This window comes from Psammomys obesus, unplaced genomic scaffold (genome assembly GCF_907164565.1).
Source record: "Psammomys obesus unplaced genomic scaffold, mPsaObe1.curated_primary_1811, whole genome shotgun sequence".
NCBI classification, from domain to species: Eukaryota; Metazoa; Chordata; class Mammalia; order Rodentia; family Muridae; genus Psammomys; species Psammomys obesus.
In genome coordinates, this window is record NW_026596240.1 from 1,130,174 (window position 1) to 1,156,867 (window position 26,694).

Below are 26,694 nucleotides of genomic sequence, written 5' to 3' on the forward strand. Positions count from 1 at the left end.
TTTTTCTTTTTTTTTTTTTTTTTTTGCTTTTTGAGACAGGGCTTCTCTGTGTAGCCTTGGCTGTGTAGATCAGGCTGGTTTAGAACTCAGAGATCCAGCTGCCCTCTGCATCCCAAGTGCTGAGATTAAAGGGGTACATCAATACCCTTACCCTTGGCTCTGAGCTAAGCTCTAATCTACACATTTATCTACAAGGTCAGGGTTGTCTCTAAGATAGGAGAATTCCAACAGTGACTGCACCTGCCTTGCTGAAGGCTTTGCCTTGCTGAAGAGTGCTTTACTCACACTCATGCTCTTCCTCTGCACAAAGACAGACGGAGACGCCTGCAAAGCCATCACCCCAGCACAACACACAGGAACTACTAGCAGGATGACAGCGACCGTCATGGCTAGGTTCCCTGGATTCTACTACATCTTCATTTCCTATCTTTGCAACTAGGCAAGTGTGTAAAGACTCACCTGCCTCCTTAGCCAGAGGCCAGAATGCAGTCGAAGGAACCGATGCACCACTGCTTTTACTGTCTTTCTCTTGCCTTTCCGCGAGCTGCAGTATGTTAGAGTTCTGACCGGCGGCTTCAGGACACTGGGAACCAATGCGGCCACTCTAAAACATAGTTTTTAAAATGTAGCAGTCAGACTGACAGAAGAGCAAGGAACTAACGTCCAACACACCACATGACTTCAAGCGACACTGGGCCCAGAGAATGGCAACCTTCCCAACTTCAAGCCTTCTAAATACGGCCCTGCAGGGAGAGGCAGAACCCTGCTGGGTCCAACACACAGGAGACTCTAGGTCCAACCCTAACACCAAAAATAAAACCTACCCACTCACCCCCAAGAGGGACTTTGTCCCACGGTATGCAATCACACAGTTTCTTACCTATCTGCCTACCCGAGTCTAAACTACTTGTTGGAGGTTGTTCTAATGCTGGCTCTCAAGACCTGGTTACACCTATCCCCGTTTTGTAAGCCTGCCTAAGACATACCTGACTGGTTGGTTAAATGGCCTCTACTTGGCAGGGTAGAATTAAGTAAGCGTGGCTAAGGTTCCCAGGTTTTTGAGTTCAGGAGAGAATCATGGGAAACAGATGGACAAGAAGAGAGGAAGAAGAAGGGCACCACAATGAGTTACTGTGGAGAAAAAAAAACCACGTGGGCTGAGAGGAAGGACTCCAATAATGGCATGAAAAGGCCCAGATAAAAAATACAAGCAAGTACCATGGGATTATGTATGGAAAATAGACCAGTAAGATGGATGACATTGGGTGGGAGATGGAAGATGGATGGTGAGGATACTGAGACAATGTAGGTGAAATATCTGCTGGCCCAAGGTAAATAAGGCACTTACAAAATCTAACAGGTGTCTGTGTCTTATTATTTGTAATAGAGGGTTAATACCGCTGTGATAATCTTCGGGCTAATAATAAACATTATATAGCCCAACACTTATTATTATTATTATTATTTACAATAACTCCTTGAGAACTTTAGCTTATTTATATCTGCCTACTTTCTGCAAGTACAGTGCAGAAAGTACAGTGCACTATGGGTGCTTAACTGAGTACCTGCTAACTGACTCACACGCAGCCCAGCATCAACTGAGCATCTCGCTGGATCTCTGGTTTGCCTACTATCATCCATCTGGAATCTACATCAGCGTCATGAGAAATGAGCCCAGAGGCAAAGGCAGACACCGCTAGTAGTGCACTATAGTCTTAGGCTCCTGCCCCAGTGCACAAAATGTTTTAAAAAGCCAGGCAAGGCGGTGCATGCTGGTAATCCTAGCACTTGGGAGATTAAGGCAGGAGGGTGATTACAAGTTCAAGGCTGCACAGCAAGATGGGAAGGAGGTGCTGTGTAATCCTGCTGCTGGGATCTAGAATACCATTATATTCTCCTATCAGTCAGGCAAAGTGCATATCATAAGCTGCTCGTAGGACAAGATTATCTACTTTTAAAATGTCTTGACCACATTTTATAGATTTTTGCAGTCCTAGGGATAGAAAAAGGGGGCAAACACTGTACCACTGAGCTACATGCCCAGACAAGGTACAAATGTTTTAGAAAGTTCTGTATAAATATTGTTTAAATATGTAACTGGCATATACTCTACCTATTAAGGACTTCTGCAGTAGGCCCACATGCCAGGTGTCTGACAGATGTGACAAGTCTTGGGGCAGAGGAAACAGCTGATGACTGAGTGTGTCTAACATGAGCGGCACACAGTGCAGAATTAAGACAGGTATTCTTGGCACAGTTCCGAAAGGTTGAAGATGCCAACACATTCAGGGGACGGAATATTCCTGCAAAAACAGAGAGAAGTGCATTTACTGAATGTACTCTAGCACATCCCTTTATAATGAATGAAGACAAGGTAACAGAAGGTTCCTGACACCAGCTTTACAGAGAACGTTTTTTTACCAATTTCATTGATATATACCTTATATATTATAAAATGACCAATTTTTATATACTCAATGGTTTTTAGAAAATTTAGAATTCTACAACAATCATATAATCCAGATTGATATGTCTAAACTCTATGCCCAGAAGTGAGAAATAAGATGTGTAAAATTAATTGGCACCCACCAATTCCATACCATGGGGATCACCCCTACAGACTCAGTGCAATAACGGGTCAGAGACAGAGTGGAGAGCTCACGGACAGAGTGGAGAGGAGACTCAGGAAGAAAACAGAGGCGCTTCAGCTATCTGACAGTGAACACACCTGCTGGACACAGAGATGCACACCCGTAATCTCAACATTTGAAAAGTGGCAGGAGAGCTGGGTGCGGTGGTGTACGCCTATAATCTCAGTGCTCAGGGAGACAAAGGCAGGTGGATCCCTGTGAGTAAGAGACCAGCCTGGTCTACAACACGAGCTCCAGGACAGCCAAGGCTACACAGAGAAACCCTGTCTCAGAAAATAAACAAGAAAGAAAGAAAGAAAGAAAGAAAGAAAGAAAGAAAGAAAGAAAGAAAGAAAGAAAGAAAGAAAGAAAGAAAGAAAGGAAGAAAGAAAAGGAAAGAGGGAGGGCTGGAGAGATGGCTCAGAGGTTAAGAACACTTGCTGTTCTTTCAAAGGTCCTGAGTTCAATTCCCAGCAACCACGTGGTAGCTCACAACCATCTATAGTAAGATCTGGTGTGCAGGTAGAAAGTTGTATAAATAACAAATAAATATTTTTAAAAAAAGAAAGATTAAAGAAAGAAAAAGAAAGTGGAGAGAGGAGGATCAGGAATTCAAGGGTATCCTTTACCCTTGAGCAAGTTTGAGGTCAGCCCAAGCTACAGGAGAACCTGCCTCAAAAAACAAAACAAAACAAAAATCAACAAAATATATATATAGCATCTACTTGAAAAAAAAAAAATTACCAAAGGGCTGAAGAGATGGCTCAGTGGTTAAGAGTGAATACTGCTCTTGCAGAGGACCTGAGTTGGTTCCCAGGACCACATCAGGTGGTTCATACCAGGAGCTAGGTAGGCCTAGCTTCAGGCCTAGCAAATGCACGAATGTGCACACATACACACAATTTAAAATAATAGAAATCAATCTTTTTTAAGGGCTAGGTGTAAACTGCTTGTTACATAAGCCCAAGAGCCTGAGTTAGGACCTCAGTATCTACGTAAAAGCTGAACATAATGGCACCGCAGTACTAGGGTAAGAAAGGGGTAGAGGCAGGTGCTTGCTTGAGAGATCCAGGTTTGGTGAGAAACCTCATCACAATAAATAAATAAATAAACCGAAGTGGCATGCATACTCCCACACACATATGCACATGCAAAATAAAATGGAAGCAAAAAAAGAAAATAAACAGACCCTCCAAGAAGGAGAACCCACTTTGGGTAGGCCAAGCAACATCAGCAAATGCCTTGGTGCTAAAACAAATACAGCTATGAGAATAGCAGGATCAGGCCTGCCAGAGGCTGTGCACAGCTTCCCAACTCTAGCAGAAATGCCTAGGAATACACAGTGGGAATGAAGCTGAGCAGCCAGAGCTGGGGAGGCAAAGATATGTGAACTGGAGGCTATCCTCTTCCCTAAGGCCATATATCAAGCCTTTTCCTTAAGGCCACTATGCAAATTAGAATCAATCACAGAACTTTAGGTTTTAGTACTTTCTTTCTTTTTTTTTTTTTTTTTTTTTTTTTTTTTAGTACTTTCTAACTAACTCTAGAGTGAGACTCAAGAACATACATGGTAAAAATGTTCTTTGAGATGTGAAGTCCTATGACTGGAATTTGGCGATGATGTCATCATTAAGCTATATGCATAAAAATGAATGTTTTAGAGCTAGGGAAATCACTCAGGTGTTAAAGTGTTTCCTATGTTTGAGTCTGATACCCAGAATTCAGATAAAAAGCGGGGCATATTTGTAATTCTGACACTGGGGAGAGAGACAGGTGGATCCCTGGGGTTTGTGGGCTAGCAGCCTAATCAGTAAGTGCCACATCCCAGTGGGAGACCCTCTCTCAAAAAAACAAGGTGGATTGCTCCTGAGAGCAGCCCCAGACACGCATCTGCATCTGCAGACACGCGTGCACATACCCTCACTCACGAACATGCCACAAATACAAGTATACTAAATTCGACTTAAAAAAGTCAGCTTAAAGAAAGAAAAGCTAAGCCTGGCATGGTGGCAGATGCCACTAAGCCCGTCTCTGGAGGTTGAAGCAGGAGATATACAGTTCAAGGCCAGAATGGACTACAAGAGATACTATCTCAAAAAAAAAATAAAACAAACAAACAAACAAACAAAAAACAAACACCAGCAACTAAACTGTCCAAGCGTAGAGGCCTATGCCTGCAATTCCAGCATTCCAGAGACAAAGGCAGGAGAATCACCACAAGCACAAGGCCAGCCCGCATACATATAACCTGGACTAACCAGTGAGACCTTTTCTCAGAACCACAACAAAAACTCTACCAGGATGAATCTACCTAATCTGATGGCCAAGACTTAGAACAATGACCCACTGCCTACTGCATGGACTTCACCAAACAAACGGGGCAATATGGTGAACACAGACAGGGTCTGAACCAAACTAGTTTTAATTTAGCTCTACAACTTAACTAGCGGTATGAACAGGAACAAATTAGTTAATCTCTCTATATTCATTTTCCTCAAACTTAACTTAGTTAGTTATGGAGAGGATTACATGAGATAAAACATTAAAGTGATTTAAGAGGGCTTGGCTCAGAGAAAACATCACATATATTCTACATACCTGTTTTTTTTTTTAATTTTCATTTCATTTATTTATTTATTATTTTTTAAAATTTTTTATTAATTACACTTTATTCATTTTGTATCCCCCCATAGGCCCCTCCCTCCTCCCCTCCCAATCCCACCCTCTCTCCCCTTTCTGCATGCATGCCACTCCCCAAGTCCACTGATAGGGGAGGTTCTCCTCTCCTTTCTGATCTTAGTCTATCAGTTCTCATCAAAAATGGCTGCATTGTCCTCTACTGTGGCCTGGTAAGGCTGCTCCCCCCTCAGGGGGAGGTGATCAAAGAGCAAGCCAATCAGATTATGTCAGAGGCAGTCCCTCTTCCCATTACTAGGTAACCCACTTGGACACTGAACTGTCATGGGCTACATCTGCTAGGTTATCTCCACGAATAGTCCTTGGTTGAAGTATGAGTCTCTGGGAAGTTACACACACACCTGTTTTTTAAAAAGGTCTACTCATTTATTATGTATACAGTGTTCTGCCTGCATGCCAGAAGAGGACACAGATGTCATTATAGGCTGTTGTGAGCCATCACGTGGTAGCTGGGAATTAAACTCTGGACCTTTGGAAGAGTAGCCAGTGCTCTTCAACTCTGAGCCATTCCTCTGGCCCCTGAAACATTTAAGCAGCACTAACAGCACATAAAGTGCTGAGGAAAGCCGGGTACTGGGCCCAAAGCCTGGAATCTCACCAGTGGGGCACTAAGGAGGGCAGGTATCTTAAGAGACTGGGCTACACAGTGAGAGCCAGTCCCCCAAAAACCTGTGACGCTATACTATCATTCTTGTAAGTGGAATTTCATTATCATCGTGAGGGCCAGTAGGACGGCTCAGCGGGAGCCTAACAACCTGACGACCGGGAGTGAACTCCTGGAACTCACTATGGAAGAGAAGAACCTAGTCCCCAAGTCATCCTGATTCCATAAGGTTGCTGTGGCATGCACTGCCCCATAGGCAAATGAAAATAAGTTTAGAACTATCACAGGCAGTTGGCCTATATCATCTACTTTAAAAATGTAGGGAGCAAGGACTAATATCAAGTAGATGAGAAGGCTTCATGAGAACGCCCTGGAAATGCCTACCTAAGCTTTAGTTTGTTGAAATTGTGTAGGTCTTAGGACTGGAGAGAGCTGGAAGTTAAACGGCACTCGTTACTCCTGCAGAGGCCCAGGGTTCAGTTCTCAGAACCTTGTGGCGCTAACCACCCACAACTCAGTTCAGGGAAGCTGGCACCCTGCTTTCTCCTCCACGGGACCCGGCACACATGCAGTGCACTTAGGCAAAACACTCATGCATATGAAATTTAAAAATAAAAATGTTTAAAACTTGTAGATCTGGCAATCCTAAGTGCTGGGAGGCTATGCAGCTCTACTGCTGAGGTGACTGAACAGGCACACTCCTTTAGAAACTAGTTTCTGTGTGTGCCCTCTGACCAGGGGTTCCACAGCCAGCTGTGCCTCACGCACACACATCCTAGTAGTTCTCTAGCATTCATAAACCAGAATGTGATATCAGTAAGTTTTGTACAGAACACCATCCAACCAGGCATCCTGGCTCACATCTGTAATCCCAGCGCTGGGAGGCCAAGACAGCTAGCCTGGGCTGCACTCGAGACGCTGACTTTAGACACACCCAAACTGAAACCACCCAAGTGTCCATCAATAGTAGAATAGAGGACTGTAGCATTGTCACATAAGAAAACACAGAAGTGAGAAAGCAAAACGTTTCACGAAAAGTAAACCCCAAAGAGTAAAAGAAAAGCAGACACTACACTATACATGTTATATATAAGTTAATGTAAAGTTCAAAACTAGACAAACTATGTTATTGAGAGTATTGAAGTTATTAGTTGCTCAAGTGGCTATGGGGAGGAATAAAGGAATAATGATTAAGGCAATGCACTGGGTGGAAAGGAGCTTGTCTTAAAACTGTCCCTTTAGAGTTGTTAAACCATTCATGCATGTTATATGAACTTTTCATTATACATATTTCATAACTCACAAAAAGTCCCATTTTTAGGCTCTAATACCTGGAATTTTTATATGATTACTTTTTTCTTCTTGGTCTTCTGTCTATTCTCCCACAAGTTTTATCCGTATAGTTGTGCGCAAATAACTTACTGATCACCCTTATCATAAATTTTCTACCTGCTTCTGCCTTTACCCCCGTACTTCCCCTAAGAGGGGTGTAGTTCAAAAGAAATTAGGCCAGTCTTTTGATAGGTACACACGGGCAGGGCGTGGTGGCGCATGCCTGTAATCCCAGCACTCTGGGAGGCAAAGGCAAGAGGATCTCTCTGCGTTCGAGACCAGCCTGGTCTACAACATAGCAAGTCCAGGACAACCAAGGCCACACAGGGAAAACCTGTCTCAAAAAACCGGAAAAAAAAAGTTACACCCGGTTCTCAAGTGTAGCGGTCACTCGATGCTTTATGAGCTTGTGTTTAATCCGCAGGTAGGAGGAAGCCCCATTTTTCCGCCATAGAACCAAAAGTATGGCTCTCAAGGTCAAAGGTCTTGAGAGGCGGACTGAACCTGGAAGTCGGAAAAACGGAATCCTGGGGTCTCTCTCGCCTCCTCTACCTCAGTCTCGGCATGCCTCCTAGGGCAGAGTGGACCCGGTGAACGCGGGCCAAGGGTGCCACCCCACGCAAGGTGTCGCGCACAGCGGCCCAGGGAACACTCGAAGCAAACCTACCTCAAGTCACCTTGTTTTCCTTTCCCCGTCAACATCTAGACTAAAGGCCCACTCCCTCCCGCGCTAGTTCTTTCTCTGTGAAGACGTCAGCGGAGCACTGACCTGAGGCAGCTCTCAAGGCACCCGTGAAGACGGAGGCCGCCATCTTGCAAGCAGCCTACGGTGGCCGCAGAGGACCAAAAGCACCGGAACAAAAGGCTAAAAACGTAGAGGCGGAGTGAAGGCGAACAGGCGTGGCCAAAGTCAAACTCTTCAGTCTGCGCCTTTGTACCAGGTCCTGCCCTAAACCGCAGTCATTTGTACGTTTGTGTTTGGGTTCGCGCGTGTACAGAGAAAAACTTACAGGGGTCGGTTCTGTATAATTGTTTTTCTTTTTTTTGAGACAAGGTTTCTTTGTGTAGCCCTAGTTGTCCTGCAACTCGCTCTGTAGACCAGACTGGACTGGAACTCACACAGATACAGCTGCCTCTGCCTCCCAAGGGCTGGACTAAAGGAGTGCGGCTTTATGCAATTTGCTTCTACATTCAATTTCTTGTGACATAGTAACCAAGTAATCTCTGCACAATTATGTATCAGAATTAAAAGGCAATTTTTTTACCATTACAAAAATAGTTTTAATTTTCCAGCTCCTCTGAAAGAGCCCCGGGCTCCCCGTGGGTTATCTCAATCACATTTTGATAACACTCAGTTATACTTGCTTCTCTGAGACGTGGGGTGTGTAAATGGGCACTGAGCCTAGAACACTACTGTTGTCCTGTCCGTCTCCCACCTGTAGTGGCTGTTTTGAGTCCAAAACCGTCCATATGTAATAAAATGCCACTGACATACACATTATGGCTCTTTAAAAACTAATTATTGCGGAGGTTAACTTTTGTGTGTGAGGGTTGTATGTGTGGGGGACAACCAGGGACCCGCCCTTGTTGATGCAGGGTCTCTTGATGCTTCTGCTGCTGTGCTACATAGTTGCGGTATTTGGTCCAAGGCCATTCTTGTCTCCGCTTCCCATCTTGCCACTGGAGTGCTGGGAATGCGAGTGGGTGTGCCACAGCTGGCTTCTCCCAGGCTTGACGCTTGTGTGCAGCTAGGGATTTTACGTGGAGCCCTCTTCTAGCACAGTTAAAGGTGTTTTGATTGGCAAGGGAATCCTTGAACCTTCTTTAAAAAAACAAAAAAATAGAACCCAGCACCACGTGCCCAGCGGTGTCACCCCAAATGGTCTGGGCTCTCTTCCACAGTCACTAATTAAAAAGATGCCCTAGAAATGAAGAGAAGGAGGAGGAGGAGGAGGAGGAGGAGGAGGAGGAGGAGGACGACGACGACGACGACGACGACGACGACGACGCAGCAGCCCTAGAGGCTTGCCTATATTTTCTTGGTTGAGGCTCCCTCCTTTCCAGTGACTCTATTCTGTGTCAGGACAGGATCATAACTTTTTCTAATTTTTTAGGCATATTAAAGTAGGAGTACATGGGGCTGGAGAAATGGCTCAGTGGTTAAGAGCACTGTCTGCTCTTCCAAAGGACCCAGGTTCAATTCCCATGCACCACATGGGAGCTCACAACTGTCTGCATATACCAGTTCCAAAGGATCTGGCACCTTCACACTAATGCACATAAAATAAAAATTAAATAAATTATTTTTTAAAAAGTAGGACTACATATGTTCTTTCTTCTCTGTTTTGGGAGGATGAGGTCTCCATGTGTTCCTCAAGTCAGCCTTGTATTCCAGGACTTAATGCTACCTTTCTGTCCCAGACTCCCCAGTAGTCATGTAGCACTGTAACACAGTTAACAACATATTCTACAACCTTTCTTTTTGTACTGATTAAATATTTGTCACTTTAATAAATTTCTGTAAAAGGAACTTTTATTTGCTTCTTTTTATTGTTGTCTCAGGGGATAACAATTAGCCTGTCTTCTAACTTAGTCCTAGAAGCTTCTGGCCTCCTACAATCTAACCTAAGCCTACAATGTTTTCAGCCTCTGAGACTTACTGTGTAATAAGCTCGCCCTTTCTTGTTCTGAGCTCATAGCTAGCTGGTTCAACACAGCTGTTCTGGCTCAAACTCCTGTCCCAGCTAACTTATTTGATCTGGCTTTTTTTTTCTCTTAGCCTCTGAATGGCTCTGCTTGGCCCCAAACTAACTCGATATTTTTTTCTAATCTTCTGGCTCCTTCTTATTCTCTGGCTTGTTCTGTCTTCACCTGTCTACCTTGCTTTTTCATTCAACCTCTCTCTGCAAAACTGTCCTGGTAAAACTGCCTCCTCCATAGTAACAGGGAAATTATGCAACAGAAACTTCCAAGTAACTTTTGTCAAGTCCTGATAACATTTTTGTTGTTACTTTTGATTTTTTTCTTTTTTGGGTCTGCCTCTGCCTCCTGAATGCTTGGATTATATGTGCTGGGATTATAGTGGTGACTCCCAAATCTAGGAACATTTTAACTATTTACTAATTAATTAATTAATTAATTTTTATGTATATGAGTGCTCTATCTGCATGTACACCTGCACGCCAGAAGAGGGCATCAGATCACATTATAGATAGTTGTGAGCCACCATGTGGTTTCTGGAAATTGAACTCAGGACCTTTGGAAGAGCAGTGTTCTTAACCACTGAGCCATCTCTCCAGCCCTATGAACATTTTAAAACAACAAAAACAAAAACAAAAATTCATGATTTTTTTTAGCTAGTAAGGATTAACTTGTTTGGCACTGAATTTTTCATCTAAAATATTGTAGGTTTTTTGTGTGTGGTGTGTTTGTGTGTGCATGTGTACATTTGTATACATAGAGGCCAGGGATGAGGTTGGGTCTTTAACACAGATCTTCCTCTATCACTGTCCACCTTGCTTAAAAATAAAATATTACAGCCAGGCAGTGGTGGCACGTGACTTTAATCCCAGCACTCAGGAGGCGGAGGCAGGGGGATCTCTCTGAGTTCAATAGCACCCTGGTCTACAAAGTGAATACAGTACAGCAGGGCTACACAGAAAAACCCTGTCTTGAAAAAAATTATTACATGAAAATTTTGTGCAAATGTGTGTTTGTGTTTACACATGTCAGGATGCATGTGTGGAGTATAGAGTTTAGTGGACAGTTTTCAGGAGTTTGTTTTTTCCTTCCACTATATGCGATCCTGGAATCAAACTAATTCAAGGTTAGTGACAAGTGTCTTTATTTACTGAGCTACCTTATTTTAAAATTATATGTATGTGTGTGTGTGTGTATGTGTGTTATGTGTATGTGCATGTGTATTCCACGTTTGGTGGTGCCCTCCCAGGCTTGAAGAGCATATCAGAGTCCCTGGGGCCACTGCATCCAGACTCTGAAAACTCAACTCAGGGCAGGCTTGAGAGATGCCCAGCAGTTTAGAGCACTGGCTGCTCTTCCAGACGGCCAGGATTTACTTCCCAGCACCCACATGACCGTTCTCAACTGTCTGTAACTTTGTTTCAGTTTGCTTGTTGTTCCTGTTTATTTGGCTTACGTATTCATGTCATGATAGGTCATTGGGGAAAGTCAGGGCAGGAACTCAAGACAGAGACCTGGAGACAAGAACTGAAGCAGAGCCCATGGGAGAATGCTGCTTACTGGCTTACTTAGCTTCCTTTTTAAATTTAAAAAAAAAAAAAAAAACTTGAATCATAAGCATGAGTGTGTGTCCATCTGTTGGTATGTGCATGTGAGTGCCAGTGCCCACAGGTCAGAGGTGTTAGATGTCCCTGGAGCTGGAGTTACAAGCAGTTTTGCGCCCTCTGATGGTGCTGTGAGTCGAACTCTGGACTTCCACAAAAGCAGGACAGGCTCTTAAACAGTGAGCCATTCTCTATCTCTCCCCCATCCCCTTAGCTTCCTTTCTTACACAACCCACGACCACCTGCCCAGGGATGGCACCATCTATAGTGGGCTGAGCCTTGCCACTTTAATCATTAGTGCAGAAAATAACCTCAGAGACGTGGCCACAGGGCAGCCTGATAGGGACAATTCCTCAGTTCCATTTCTTTCTGCCCAGGACACTCTATTTTGTGTCCAGCTGTCAAAAACTAGCCATCGATACAGCCTCTTTTCCCTTCTGAGACAGGGCTTCTCAAGTACTCTGAAGTTCACAGATTAGAGACTGTGATCTCCAGATATCTGTCTTCACTTTCCTAGCAAAAGGGCTACAGGCAAGTGCCATCACATCCAGCTCTCTCTCTTTTTAAGATTTGTTTTTATCTTGTGAATGGGGGTTTTCTCTGCATGTTATGTATGCATCATGCGCATGTAGCGCCCACACAGGCCAGAAGAGGGCATCGGATCACCTGGAACTGGAGTTATTTTTAAATTACGTGCATGAACTCACACAGAGTGCCCATTCCCCTATTCTCCAGCGACCCCCTGAGGGTGGGGGGAACCTGTGGGCATGCGTGTGCCTCAGCTCCATAGAGAAGTCAGGACAGCTAAGCAGAGTCGAGTCTCTACTGCCACCATAGAGGTCGCGGGGATCGAACTCAGATCGTCAGGACTGGGAGCAAGCCACCTCCCCAACCCCTTCGCTTTCATTCTTAGAGTCACTGTAGTCCGTTTTCCGCCTAGTGGCACCCCGCACCGCCACTCTCCTGCCAGGTCACCTAGTAACCCCAGACCTCGCCAGGCAAAGCGGCGTCCGAGCGCGACCCGGAACAAGAACCCGCTTTTCCGTCTCCCGCTCGCCAATCAACGCGGGTTCCGCTTTCCGCAGCCGGGGTGAGTCCCACCCTCAGGGGCCGCCCGGTCAGGCCCGGGGAGGCGGGCGGCGCGTGCGCGGTGCTGTCGGTCGCCCTTCCGGTGCGCCGGAGGACAGGCGGGACGGACGTGGGCACGCAATCCAGCACGCACACCCTCCTCTCGCGCCGCCGCGGTCGTTCCCGCGTACACCAGCAGCGCCGTCGCTTCGGCAGAGATGCTACGGGCTTGTCAGTTATCCGGCGTGACCGTCGCGGCCCAGGTGAGGGGGTCTCCCCGAGGGGTGCGCGGTCACGCAGCCTGCGGAGTGCCAGCGGACAGCGTGGGAGGTCCCCAGGCAAGGGCGCGCCGGGATTCCCAGGCGGGAAACTGAGGCAGCCCGTCAGGGCGGTCGCGGGATTGGAACGACTAGAGGGTTATCGCTGAAGCCGCGGGCTGGGGTGTGGAGCACTCGCGGGGAGGCGGGGGTTGCTGTGGGCGTGGTTTGGGACCCGGTATCCAATCAGCACCTTGTTGCCTCAGTCGCGGGCCAATCCTGGCCGCCGGCGTCCGGGCCGCCCGTTGGGCACGTGATAGGTGTCCAATCGGGAAGGCCGGGCCGGAGAACTACAGTTCCCAGGAGGGACTGCTGCTCAGAGCTTGTTGCATCTTTAATAAGCAGGACAGTTGGAGAGCCGGCGTTTTAGGGGTCAAGGTTTCAGTTAACCTGGGTGGGTTGCTTTGGCTTTCGTAGTCGAGAGCACCTTTGAGCCATTCTTAATCTACATTAAAGGTGAAAGGTTTTTCGTTTCTGGAGCTTAAACTTCTGGTGCTTGAGGAAGGACAGGAGTCATGACCTTGTGCTCATTGCTAAGCTTAGTTTGGGGATCAGTGTCTTTAAGCGCTGGAGCCATGTCTGGTACTCAGGTATCCTGGTCACCCTGTTTTGCTTTTGTTTAATCTTTCATTACTGTCAATATAACTTCCTTTTTCTTTTTTTTTTTTTCGAGACAGGGTTTCTCTGTGTTGCCTTCGCTGCCCTGGACTCGCTTTGTAGACAAGGCTGGCTGCGAACTGATCCGCCTGCCTCTGTCTCCCTGAGTGTTCGATTACAGGCGTGTGGCACCGAGCCCGGTTCAATGTAACTTTCTAAAGTTGAAAATAACCCCTCTTCCAGTGCTCAGAGCTTTCAGAAAATTAATACTCTGACGAAAGCTTGTGAGAAACATGCGCAGCTCGAGCAGTAATTGAATAAAATTCCCAGAGTCGTCCTGAGATGATGGAAGTTAAGCTTTGTTTTTATATTCCTCAGAGCTAGAGTTAATACGTGGTTATAGGCTCCCTAACATGGATGCTAGGAAGTAACTCAGGTCCTCAGGAAGAACATTAAGCACTCATAACCACTGAGCCATCTCTCCAGGGACATATTGTTGAATTCTAAAACTTTTAACTTTTCTCATGTAATATTTTAGGTCCTGTTGTACCCTTTATTTTCCCGACCTCCATTTTAAGTTTAATTTAAGTTGGTTAATTAATTTATTTTCTGATTATTCTTTTTCTGTTTTCCATACTGGAAATTGATCCTAAGACTTTGTATATACTAAGCGAGCATTTTATCACTGATACATATCCATACCTCTCTTTATTTTAATCTTTTTTTCCTGAGACAAGAGTCTACATTGCCCAAGTTGGCCTCAAACTTTTGATTCTCTTGCCTGAGCCTCTCAGGTAGCTGAGATTTCCTTGTATACTGTTTGATAAGGGATTATATCAACTCTCAGAAACTTTATTCCTAAGGAGATGATTTTCTAATTTCCTTTCTTTAGCTTTGTATTTATGTTTCTAAATTCAAATTTTGTTTTTAAAATCAATTTACCGAATAATTCCACTTTGGCCAATGCCGTCTGCTTTCATGTCTTCTTGCCTTTTCTGTTTCTCTTCAGATATGTTCTTTTTACATGTTAAAAAGCAAACGTGTAACATCATGCTCTTCATTGACATCTCATCATGTTCAGAATAAAGTCTAGACTCCTTTTCAAACTCACCAGGCTCTTTCCATATCTTGTTTTCTATTCTGCCTCCCTCACTGTCTTTTATGGTGGTACCTCCAGCAGATGCCTCACTGGTGTTCTTTTTGTTTTGTTTTTGCTCTGAACTCTTAATAGGTCTTTGCTTGGCTCATCCCCTTTATGCAGGGTCTTAATAAATTGTCCTTCTGTTCAGAGTGGCTTTTCTAAAGTAGACTTGGGACCACTCTTCTCTATACATGACTCACTTTTTACACTTAGGTATTTGAATGTCTTAGCACTACCTGACATGCATTTCATAGGTTTCCTACATTTAAAGTCGAAGTTCCAAGTTAAGGTATTGTATACCTGCACTCCCACCACTCCACAGGTGGAGGGGTCCAGCCAGGTCTCTATAGGTAAAGTTCAGGTTGGCCGGGGCTCTATAGAGCAGGATTCTGTCCCACAAAAACCCTTAAACTGCACAACTAGCCTGTGCCTGTGTTTGCTGCTATACTTCCAGTAGTTACAGTCCCTCACTCCTAGTAGATGCTCAGTAAATGTGACATGCTTGAGTGATCTCTGTTTTTTCTTAACAATTGGCTTAGTTAATGGGAGCTTGCAAGGTCAGAATCTGCAGTCTGGGCTGACAGCTGAGAGACTGAGGAAGCCAGGTGTGGTTGCAGCCTATAGGCCAGCACTCTGGAGACTTAGCAGCTGCACACTTCCAGTCTGAAGGCACTGGCTAGAGAATTCCTTGCTTTTTATCCTACTTAGGCCTTTAGCTATTTGGATGAAGCCTGTGCTACAGAGGGCCGTCTACTTTACTTAAAAAGTTCACCAATTTAAATGTTAATCTTACTCAGTACATGCCACCTACACACACACACACACACACACACACACGTGCATGCACATGGGTACAATTAACCGTTACCATCAGAGTTGCTACTTATGTCATTTTTTTAAGTCTGCATTTAACATCCTTGAATTTTTACATGTATTAAAAAGGTTGTTCTTCTCTCTTCAGGGGTGAACATTAGATTTGGAGAACCTGGTCTTTCAGCCTGGGCTAAACCTCTCCCACACATCATACTTGGAAGTAGTCATTTGCACACATCATACTTATTTGATGGAGACCAAAATATTGAGATTTGATGTTACAAGCTTTCGATGCTTATACTTTAGAAGAGGGGAGGGGCCTGGAGATACTCTGATTTAGAGCACTGGTTGCTTTTTCTTTCAGAAAACCTGGGTTCCTTACCCAGTACCCCTGTGGCAGACAACTGTAACTCCTGTTTCCAAGGATCTGATGCCCTCTTCTGGCTTCCAAGGGCACTGCATATACACAGTGTTCAGAAGACAGATTTGGCAAAATACCCACAAACATAAATAAAAAAAGAAAAATTTTGAAATGCCTTAATTCTATTTGTCCTTATAATACTTTGACAGTATTTTTGATAGTTACTTTAAAGAAATTTATTTAAAATGTTTTTTATTCAATCTGTTTTAAGGATAGTCCTTTCTTCTCCAATCCTTCTCCAACCAACTTTATGTTCTTTCTCTAAACAAAAAACAAAACAAAACAGGGAAAACAACAACAGAACAGAAAAAGACAAACTTAAAGGGGAGGGGGTTGCCTTTTATCCCAGCCCTTGGGAGGCAGAGACAGGCGGATTTCTGAGTTTGAGGCCAGCCTGGTCTACTTTGTGAGTTACAGGACAGACAAGGCTACACAGAGAAACCCTGTCTCAAAACAAAACAAAACAAACAAAAGCCTAAAAATAACAAAACAAAACGTATACACACAAACATGGAATCTGTTTTGGACATGGGTCTGCTCTGGAGTGTAGTTGATACACCCAATGGCATTCCACTGGAGAAAACAAATTTTTGCTTTCCCAGTAGGTATCACAAACAACTTCTTGGCTAGGGTTGGAGCTGTGTTCCCTTCCCTTCTCAGTGCTGGGACTTGGTCTGGTTTAAACCTGTGTCGGTTCTGTGGCTTGTCACCGCCTCTGTGTTCACATGTATATCAGTATTGCCTGTTGAGGCTGCATCCAGGGAGTCAGTCACTATTTCTGGCTCTTAGAATCTTTCTGCATTTTCTGCAAAGAACTCGGAAGCTTGAGGGGTTTGATACTGATGTCCTGTTTAGGGCTGAGTGTTCCAAAGTCTCTCACTCCCTGTACAGTGTCCAGCTGTGGATCTTTTGTTAGTTACTGTTTATGGCAAGAAGAATTTCCTCTGGTGAGGGTTGAGTGATGGTTTATGGGTATAGCAGTGTCATTGGGATTTTTATTGCTCTATTCCTATAGCAGAATAATAGTAGGTTTGCCCCTAGGACCATGACCTATTTAGGTTCTTGACCACTTGAGCAGTGTTGTATATGGGTTCCCCTGACTTTAGAGAGCAGTGCATGCATACATGGTGCATGGAGGCAAAACATCCGTGCACTTAAAATAAAAAGTCTATGAGGAAAAGAAGAAAGACTCCCGTTCTTGTGGGGAACTAAGCCAGCATGCTTAACTAAAATGGAGACTTAATTTCTCTGTCAGTGAAGCAAACTGTTTAACCACACATGCTGCAAAGTAGTTCGGTAGATCTGTGCAGCCAGCTCTTTGCTTCTGCTTTTACTGCGTCCTGTTTATTGCTCTTCATTTTCATTGATCCCAGAGATCAAATTCAGGCTGTAGTCAGGTAACTTTAACCTGCAGAGTCTTCTTGTAGTGATCGTTTTTAAACTTTTATTTGGGGTGTTTAGGCCTCTACTTCTGTTCCAACCTCCCAACCCTACGTAGGAATGAAAGGTTATTGGGGAGAAGGGTGTAGAAGAAGGCTACTTCCTGCTGGTTAGGGTCGTTGGGCTCCTTGGGCAAGTCCAGTCTTCATTTCAGGATATCTTCAACTTCTTGTCAAACTTCTTGCCAACAGCAACCAGGAGCTGCAGGGAAAAGCACCAGCAGCCTTCTTTCTTGGATTCCCTTTAACACTCAGCTCTGGCATTTATTCCCTCCCCAGAGTTCTCAGAGTTGAACTATCTGCAGCTGGCAAAGAACCCTTCACAGAACTACAACTAGGCAAATAGTCTCCTGCTGTGGACAATCTGAATCAGTCCCATATCCCACAAAACATGTTTACCTATCAAAACCAAAACTTTCACAACACTTAGTCTTCTTAGCATCTAGGTTGGCCTATTTCACTGAGGATGACCTTGAACTCCTAGTTCTTGTGCCTTAGCTGGAATTACAGATGTGCTCCACAACTGCCCGCCCTTCCTTCCTTCCTTCCTTCCCTTTCTTTTCTTCCTTTACTTTTTCCTTTCGTTTCCTCTCCTTTTTCCTTTCCCCTTCTTCCCCTTTCTCCTCCTCCCCTTCCCCCTTTTCCCCTTCTCCTTCTTCCCCTTCCCTATCCCACCCTCCCTCCTTCATCTCCTATGCCCCTCTCCAAGTCCTCAGATAGGGGAGGTCCTCCTCCCCTTTCATCTGACCCTAGCTTATCAGGTCTCATCAGAACTGGCTGCATTGTCCTCCTCTGTGGCCTGGCAAGGCTGCTCCCCCATCAGGGAAAGGCAGTCAGAGAGCTAGCCGCTGAGGGGAACCCACTTGTATACTGAGCTGCCATGGGCTACATCTGAGCAGGGGTTCTAGGTTATATCCATGAATGGTCCTTGGTTGGAGTATCAAGTCTTAGAAAAGACCCCTGTGCCCAGATATTTTGGTTCTGTTGCTCTCCTTGTGGAGCTCTTGTCCTCTCCAGGTCTAATTACCTCCCCCTTCTTTCTTAAGATTCCCTGCACTCTGCCCAAAATTTGTTTATGAATCTCGGTATCTGTTTTGATACACTGCTGGGTAGAGTCTTTCAGAGGCCTTCTGTGGTAGGCTCCTGTCCTTTTCCCTATTTTCTCCTTCCAATGTCCATCCCGTTTGCCTTTCTGAGTGATGATTGATCATCTTACCCAGGGTCCTCCTTCTAGCTCAGCTTCTTTAGGTGTACAGATTTTTGTAGGTTTGTCTTATATTATATATCTAGGATCCACTTATAAGTGAGTATATACCGTGTGTATCTTTCTGCTTCTGGGATACCTCACTCAGGATGATCTTTTCTAGTTCCCACCATTTGCCTGCAAATTTCATGATTTCCTTGTTTTAAATTGCTGAGTAGTATTTCATTGTGTAAATGTACCACAATTTCTATATCCATTCCTCTGTTGAGGGACATCTGGGTTGTTTCCTGATTCTGGCTATTACTAATAAAGCTGCTATGAACATGGTTGAACAAATGTCCTTGTTGTGTACTTGAGCATATTTTGGATATATGCCTAAGAGTGGATTAGCTGGATCTTTAGGAAGCGCAATTCCTAATTGAGAAAGCACTGAATTGATTTCCAGAGTGGTTGTACAAGTTTACATTCCCACCAGCAGTGGAGGAGGGTTCCCCGTTCTCCACGTCCTCTCCAGCATGTATTGTTACTTGAGTTTTTGATCTTAGCCATTCTGATGGGTGTAAGGTGGAATCTCAAGGTTGTTTTGATTTGCATCTCCCTGATGACTAAGGATGTTGAGCATTTCTTTAAGTCTTTCTCTACCATTCTATATTCCTCTAGAGAGAAATCTCTGTTTAGCTTTGTACCCCATTTTTTAATTGGATTACTTGATTTGTTGCTTTTTAACTTCTTTAGTTCTTTATATATTCTGGCTATTAGCCCTCTGTCAGATATAGGGTTGGTGAAGATTCTTTCCCAATCTGTAGGCTGTTGTTTTGTTCCGATGACAATGTCCTTTGCTTTACAGAAGCTTTTCAGTTTCATGAGGTCCCATTTATTGATTGCTGCTCTTAGAGCCTGTGCTGTTGGTGTTCTGTTCAGGAAGTAGTCCCCTGTGCCAGTGAGTGCTAGGCTGTTCCCCACTTTTTCTTCTAACTGATTGAGTGTGTCTGGTTTTATGTTGAGGTCTTTGATCCACTTGGACTTCAGTTTTGTGCAGGGTGATAAATATGGATCTATTAACATTTTTCTACATGTAGACATCCAGTTAGACTAGCACCATTTGTTGAAGATGCTGTCTTTTTTCCATTGTATGATTTTGGCTTCTTTGTCAAAAATCAAGTATCCATAGGTGTGTGGGTTTATTTCTGGGTCTTCAATTCAATTCCATCAATCCACCATTCTGTTTCTATGCCAGTACCATGCCGTTTTTATTACTGTTGTTCTGTAGTACAGCTTGAGATCAGGGATGGAGATAGCTCCAGATGATTGGTTGTTGTACAGGATCGTTTTGACAATTCTGGGTTTTTTGTTTTTCCATATGAAGTTGAGAATTTTTCTTTCAAGTTCTGTAAAGAATTTTGTTGGTATTTTGATCACTCCTCTTACAAGATATTATAGCTGTAGGAAATGTTAAATTATTGCATATAAATTTGTGTTTTAAATGCAAAAAAGGTCATAATATTGTTAATTTCATCAGCCAGCAAGATTTATTGTGGAATCTAGAACCCTGGCATAGGATTCACAAGAGACTTTTCTATAGTGCCTGTCCATTTTTAAGCTACTCCACTACATGATGATTTCTTTATATATACTCTTTAATTTGGTAAAGCTGAGGAGTTGATATGTGGAAGATCATTACATGGGGATTACATATTTTTGTTGTCTTTTGTTTTTGGAAGTCCTGTTTCTGTAGATGAGAAGCGCCAGTGCTAGCCTTATGGCATTTATTGCAAGGCTGTGTATCAAGAAAAATTGCGGTCTTTTCAATATCATAGGTCATTAATAAAATGGGTTCCTAAAATTAAGAAGTAGTCAATATTTTGTGTAGCTGACCTTTGTGGGTTCTTCTTTTTCCCACCCTTTATTCCCCTCCTAGCCTAGTTTCATCCCGTATCATTAGATATCAAAGAAAGAAGGATGCAAGCACACGGGGGTCGTAAAATAGGAGGTTTGGGGTATATAAAATTAGAGACACTGCTTAAGTGAGAGCAGACTGTAGGCAAACCTATTTGTCAGTGACCTAGATAGCTACTACACCAAATGCATAAGGAACAAAAAGTACTTTTGAAGCTAGGTGTGATGGTGCATACCTATAGGCCATAGCACTGGGGAGGTGGAGGCAGGAAGATCAAGAGTTCAAGATTGGCCTGGGGAGATGACTCAGCTGGTAAAGTGTTTGCACACCAGCATGAGGACCTGGGCTCAGGGTCCCAGCACACGTGCACACATAAAGAGCCAGGCCTGGTGGTACATACCTGGAATCTCATTGCAGGGGAAGAGAAGATGGGCGTCCATTGAGCTCACTGGTCAGCCAGTCCAGCTTTAGATTTGGTGGGAGGCTCCATCTCAAAACTTACGGTGGAGAACTATTGAGGAATACATCTAACCTTGTCCTCTGGCCTCCACGTGTATAGCTGCATGCTTCTGAGCACACATGTGTATGCGTTCATGAACATGTGTACATACACATGCAAATCCCAAACAACAGTGTGCTGGTTGACACAGACCTAGCCATACCTGGGAAGAGGGAATCTCAATTGAGTAATTGCCTCTCAGATTGTCCTGTGATGCATTTTCTTGATTAATGATTGATGTGGGAGGGCCCAGTCCATTGTGAGTAGACCCATCCCTGGGCAGGTGGTCCTGAATGATGGAAGAAGTCAAGTTGAGCAAACTATGATGAGCAAGCCATAAGCAGCATTCCTCCGTGGTTCCAGCCTCTGCCTCTGTTTGTGGTCATGTCCTGCCTGCCCTCAGTGATTGCGATGGGGACATGAAAGCCAATCTTTCCTTTCTAAATTGTTTTTGATCATGGTATTTTATCACAGCAATAGAAAGCAAATGAGAACCAACAACAAATATTGCCTGGGTCATCCTAGGCTACATAGGCAGTTTGAGACTAACCTGGGCTACATAAGACTATATAACAAACAAACAAACAAAAAAACGAGAGAAAAAAGTAACGTTGATTCCATCAAATTAAAAAAATTTTTTTATCAAAGGTGCGGTTTAAATGAGAATGCCTCTACCCCCGTAGGATCAAATATTCGAATACTTGGTCCGTAGTTGGTGGAACTGTTAGGAGGTATAACCTTCTTGGAAGAGGTGTGTCGATGGGAGTAGGCTTTGGGCTTTCAAAAGCCCAGGCTGTTCCTCGGCAGCTTTCTTTGCTAAGATCAAGGTCTCAGCTGTTGCACCGTGCCATTTCTCCCCATGGTGGTGGTCATGGACTTATCCTCTGGAATTGTAAGCCCCAAATGAACTTTCCTCTGTAAGTTGTCTTGATCATGGCATCTCGTAGCAATAGAAAAATTACTAAGATAAAAGAATACTTGAGAAGGAAAAAATGAAGGACTATTTCAAATATATGATAAGGTCCTGGTATCCAGAAAATGTGAAGAACTCGTACATCTTAACAAGACGATAAGTCAAGAACTATGTGTAGCAGCTGAGCGGTGGTGGCACACACCTTTAGTCCCAGCACTTGGGAGGCAAGGCAGGCAGATCTCTGAGTTTGAGGTCAGCCTGGTCTACAGAGTGAGTTCCAGGACAGCCAGGGCTACACAGAGAAACCCTGTCTCAGAAAACAAACAAACAATAACTGTACAGGACTTGAGTAGCCATTTATGCAAAACAGTATATGAATATGAAACACATGGAAAATTGCTGAGCATCGTTGATTCTAGGAAATTTAAGTCAAGGCAAAATGAGATACCCACTTACCCACTCTTGAGATTTTTTATTATAATAATGAAATGTTGCTGAGAACATGAATTGGAAATATAAAGGTGCAGCTGCTTTGGAAAACCTAGAGCAGAAGGCAGTATATTGTACAATTTGCTTTCTTGGGATTATTCAGAATAGACATTCATAGAAACAAAAAACAGATAGTAGCTGCCAGGGGTTAGAGAAGAAGGGAAAGTGGCAGGAGGAATGTGTGTGACAGCTTAACAGAGCCTAGGTTTCCTTTTGATCAGTGATTTCTAGAGCTTGCTAGTGGTGATGGTTATTATTGAACCTTGTTGATAGACAGTATAGCACTGGTTCACATCATGAGTGCTTGGTGAGCTTTACCAGATACAGATAGAAAACCTGCCAGTGGTTATTTGCAGATGGTCAGAGAGGCAGAGTTAGACACTTAAAACTTAGGGAGTCAAGGATGGCACATTGTGAATTTTGAAAACATGGCAGTTGCAACTGATTTAAACCTAGCAAATATGCTTAAATCAATGAATTTCAAACAATACTGTTTTGTAGCAGGTAAAAGCACCTGCTGCCAAGCTTGATGGCTTATGTTCAGTCCAAGATACAAATACACAAATGTAGTGAAAAATGTATTTGGGGGGACTACAGAGATGGCTCAGCGGTTGCTCTTAAAAGGACTTGGGCTCGATTCTCAGCACCCACGTGGGGGTCCACAACTATCTATAACTCCAGTTCCAGGGGGTCTGATGCCACTCTGTATACCATGTATGCATGTGATACACTTACAGAGATGCTGATAAAACACACAAAAAAATAAATTGAATAATCTAATTAAAATTGTATAAAAAAGAAAACTATTTAAAAAATACAGTTCTGCTTCAGTACAGCCATGTAACAAGTCCTCTTGCGTCTGGGAAATAGCATTGTTTCCTGTTTCTGCTCTTCCCTGGGATTGACTGGCAGTTGTTGCATGTTGGCTGCCCAAAGACAGTGCCTAGGACTAGTCAGCTCCCAGGATCCCTCACTCTTCATGCTTGGCTACTGATGCTGGCTCAGCAATGACCACTGCCTTGGAACTCCTGCTTTTGGCATCTCTGTTTTGGGATTTTCTCACAGCTTAGCAGTGGGTTCTGACGGCAAAGTTGGATCGAAGCCGTGTCCATTTATGTTGTAGTCTAGAAGGCCTAGAACATCACTTTCGCTGCTCTCTGTTAGTGAATCATTAACCACGCCTGGTCTTGCGCCTTCCCACCCCATCCCCTCTTCCCTAAACTTTGGCAGCCACTGTCAACTTAGATTTCTATGAATTTGTCTGTTCTGGATAAGCGCCGTAAAGGAACTCACACAATATCAGGGAAGGACACATGGCACTTGTGTTTGATAGGGAGCAGTACAATTCTGGAAGAGCATTTCACATGTCTGTGTCGTTACAGCCAGTATTGCGAAATGCACTTAGCCCTATTTTTTGAGGGTAGAGGCTAGAATAACTGATACCTACTTCCATGTACAGTCAATACTGTGTAATGCACTCAGCCCCATTTTTTGTGGGGTTGGGGGCTAGAGCAACTGATACTCCCTTTTCACTGTTGCCCTCTCTAAGATACTTCAAATTTTTTATCCTGCTAGGACCAGGATCTTAAAGTCTTTGATATGGCCGTAAAGTTCTTAACCTCTTCCGGTTTTGTTCTGGAAACCAGAGTACTAATGCCATCTGCTTCCTGTTTTATATCAGCATCCGCTGGGATGGCAGGCACAAGATGATCTCTATGGATAGTTTCTTTCAAAAAAGCAGACAGCAAGGGGTACCCAGCAGTCACAGTCAGTGCCATAACAAATGCAGAATCTAGCTGGATATGGTGGCTGATTTCTTGATTGGTGTTCATCTCTGCTACTTGGCAATTGTTCCGTGCATTTTTTTTGTTCTCGACTTTGGGTTCTTATTTTCACATCTTCTGTTATTTCTTTTCCAGAAAATGTGGACTTCTGTGCCTAAGTCATAGTTATAGCTGGCTCCTTTCCTCTTGGAGCATCCAGCACCTTTTTTCACTTACACTTCTTTTTGTTGTTAAATTCAGTCTCGGTTGTTTTCCATCATGTGTTAGTAGTCAGGCTTTTGTGTTGCTGTGACCAGATATTGAAGGAAAACAAGGGCGGAAAGATTTATTTGGTTCGTTGTTTCAGAGAGCTCAGTCCATATATAGCCTGTGGCTCTTGGCCCAAGGTGAAATGGAACATCTTGGGAATGGGTACAGACATGTGACGGAGGGGATTCCACGATAGGACTTTGACAAGACAGTCCAGAATCATGCCTTCAGTGATCTGTCTCCTCGAGTTAAGAAAGTTTATGGAAAGGGCTGCAGTGATGTCTCAGAGGTTAAGAGCACTGGCTGCTCTTCCAAAGATTCTGAGTTCAATTCCCAGCAACCACATGGTGGCTCACAGCCATCTATAATGAGATCTGATGCCCTCTTCTGGTGTGCAGGTATACGTGCAGCAGAACACTGCACACCTGATAAATAAATAAATAAATAAATAAATAAATAAATAAATAAATAAATAAATAAATAAATAAATAAATAAATAATAAATAAATGAGCAAGCAAATAAATAGTATATACATTAAATATATAAAGTTTATGGAAAATGCCAGTGGTATTCAAGAAGTACGTAACATGTGATACTTAAAAGGCCAAGGAGTTGCTCTGATGATGCTATTTTCAAGTTAAAACTTGCTTGTGTGTGATCCTAGCACAGAGATCTGGAGGCCGGAGGATCAAGGGTGCCAGGGTCATCTGGGCTGTGTGGGACCCAGTCTCTCAAAACAGCGACAACAGAATTAGGGCCACCCGATGGCCCTGGTAAAGGTGCCTGTTGTGAAAGTTTGGTGAGCAGAATTTGAGCCCCATAACCCACAGAACGGTGGAGGAGAGAACTGACCATGGAGCACATGTTCCACCGTATCGGGTGGAGGTAGAAAGGTGCAGCTGCTATTCAGAAGCATTTAAGAGAGCCCAGTGGGAAAGGTGCTCGCCAAGTCTGTTGATCCGAGTTTGCTGCTCAGACCCCACGAGCAGAAGTGGAGAAACGGCCCCAGGTTGTTCCCTCACTCTGCACGTGGAGTGTGTGTGCATGTGAACATGTGCGCATCAAATAAATCATCTAAACGTGAAGAGCAGAAAAATAACAAACACGTAAGAGTAATTTTTTCTGCATTGGTGTTTGTGAAGTTTGGGGTTTGTATTATTTCTGTTTTTGGAGACAAGATCTCACTGTGGGTGCCAGGCTGGCTGGAACTTGTAGCAGTCCTCCTCCTTCAGCCGTCTAAGTGATGGTGTAGAACTGTTTTTAAGCACCCAGAAAAGTCTTTTGTGATAGATTCTGAAAGCAAAGTAATTTTTGTTTGAGTACATTTTTAATGAAAGTATTTTTTCTGCATTGTCAATTCTAGAAGCCCTGAGATTTATTTGTTTTGTATTTTGAGGTGGTCTGGTTCTGTATTTTAGACTGGCCTTGTGATCCTTCCTAGCCTGGAGAGTGCTGGGGTTACAAATGTGAGCCACCGTACTTCCAGATTTCTTTAATGTGTTGATGTAATGTCTTCTCCTCCTTTAGAGCTGTCTGTGTGGGAAGTTTGTGCTCCGTCCACTACGACCATGCCGTAGATACGCCACTTCAAGCAGTTCTGGGTATGTGGTTTGTCTCCCTGGAAGCAGGCTATTTGCTGTGTGCTGATAATAGGTGTGTGTGTTTGCATGTGTGCATTTGTATGTGTTTATTTTGAACATGGCATGGCTGCATAAACTTAGTGCAGTAAGATTTTTCATTCATTTTAATTTTTTTGAGATGGGATCTCTACATAGTCCCAGGTATTCTAGAACTTACTATGTAGACCAGTCTGGCCCCAAGCTCACAAGAGATCTGTCTACTTCTACCCCCTGAGTGCTGGGTATCAATACTATATTTTTGAATGAAACCATAGTCATATAATCTTTATTGTAAAAATATTGTTAACATCACTCTTTCATTATTGTTATTGCTCTCTTTTTGTTTGGTTTAGAAGTTAAGCTTTGTCATGGTTATATATGTATAGGAAAAAACAGCATTTGATTCTATCTGTTGCTTCTTTGTTCTTGGAACATCACACTCCCCCCCCCCCCAAACCCCCACTTTCCTTTTCCCTTTTCTTTTTTTTTTTTTGACCACCCCCCCCCCCCCCCCCCCCCCCCCGCCCAGGGAGCTGCTATATTACACTGAAGCTTTGCTCTAACATCTGACGAGTCCCTTTAGTTACATTCTTTTTTTCTCTTCTTTCTTTCTTTCTTTCTTTCTTTCTTTCTTTCTTTCTTTCTTTCTTTCTTTCTTTTTCTCTTCTCTTCTCTT

At 43.7% G+C, this 26,694-nt stretch overlaps 2 protein-coding genes across 5 annotated transcripts in view; one reads left to right on the forward strand and one right to left on the reverse strand.

Moving 5' to 3' along the window:
- The window catches only part of Mrpl35 (mitochondrial ribosomal protein L35), a 13,961-nt gene extending 5,863 nt beyond the window's left edge, over positions 1-8,098 (reverse strand). Inside the window, exons 1-3 of the mRNA XM_055596483.1 lie at positions 8,033-8,098; positions 2,114-2,303; positions 460-604 (exon numbers count right to left, since the gene is read on the reverse strand). Of these exons, the coding sequence (XP_055452458.1) occupies positions 460-604; positions 2,114-2,303; positions 8,033-8,075 (378 nt within the window). The 5' untranslated portion in view covers positions 8,076-8,098. The remainder of the gene's footprint in view (positions 1-459; positions 605-2,113; positions 2,304-8,032) is intronic.
- A 4,591-nt stretch (positions 8,099-12,689) lies between these two features.
- Positions 12,690-26,694, forward strand: part of Immt (inner membrane mitochondrial protein) — a 43,184-nt gene continuing 29,179 nt past the window's right edge. The window contains exons 1-2 of one of the 4 annotated variants that reach the window (XM_055596352.1): positions 12,690-12,898; positions 25,927-26,000. In XM_055596352.1, the coding sequence (XP_055452327.1) occupies positions 12,854-12,898; positions 25,927-26,000 (119 nt within the window). In that variant the 5' untranslated portion in view covers positions 12,690-12,853. The remainder of the gene's footprint in view (positions 12,899-25,926; positions 26,001-26,694) is intronic. The other 3 variants (XM_055596348.1, XM_055596350.1, XM_055596349.1) reach the window with 3 other exon arrangements.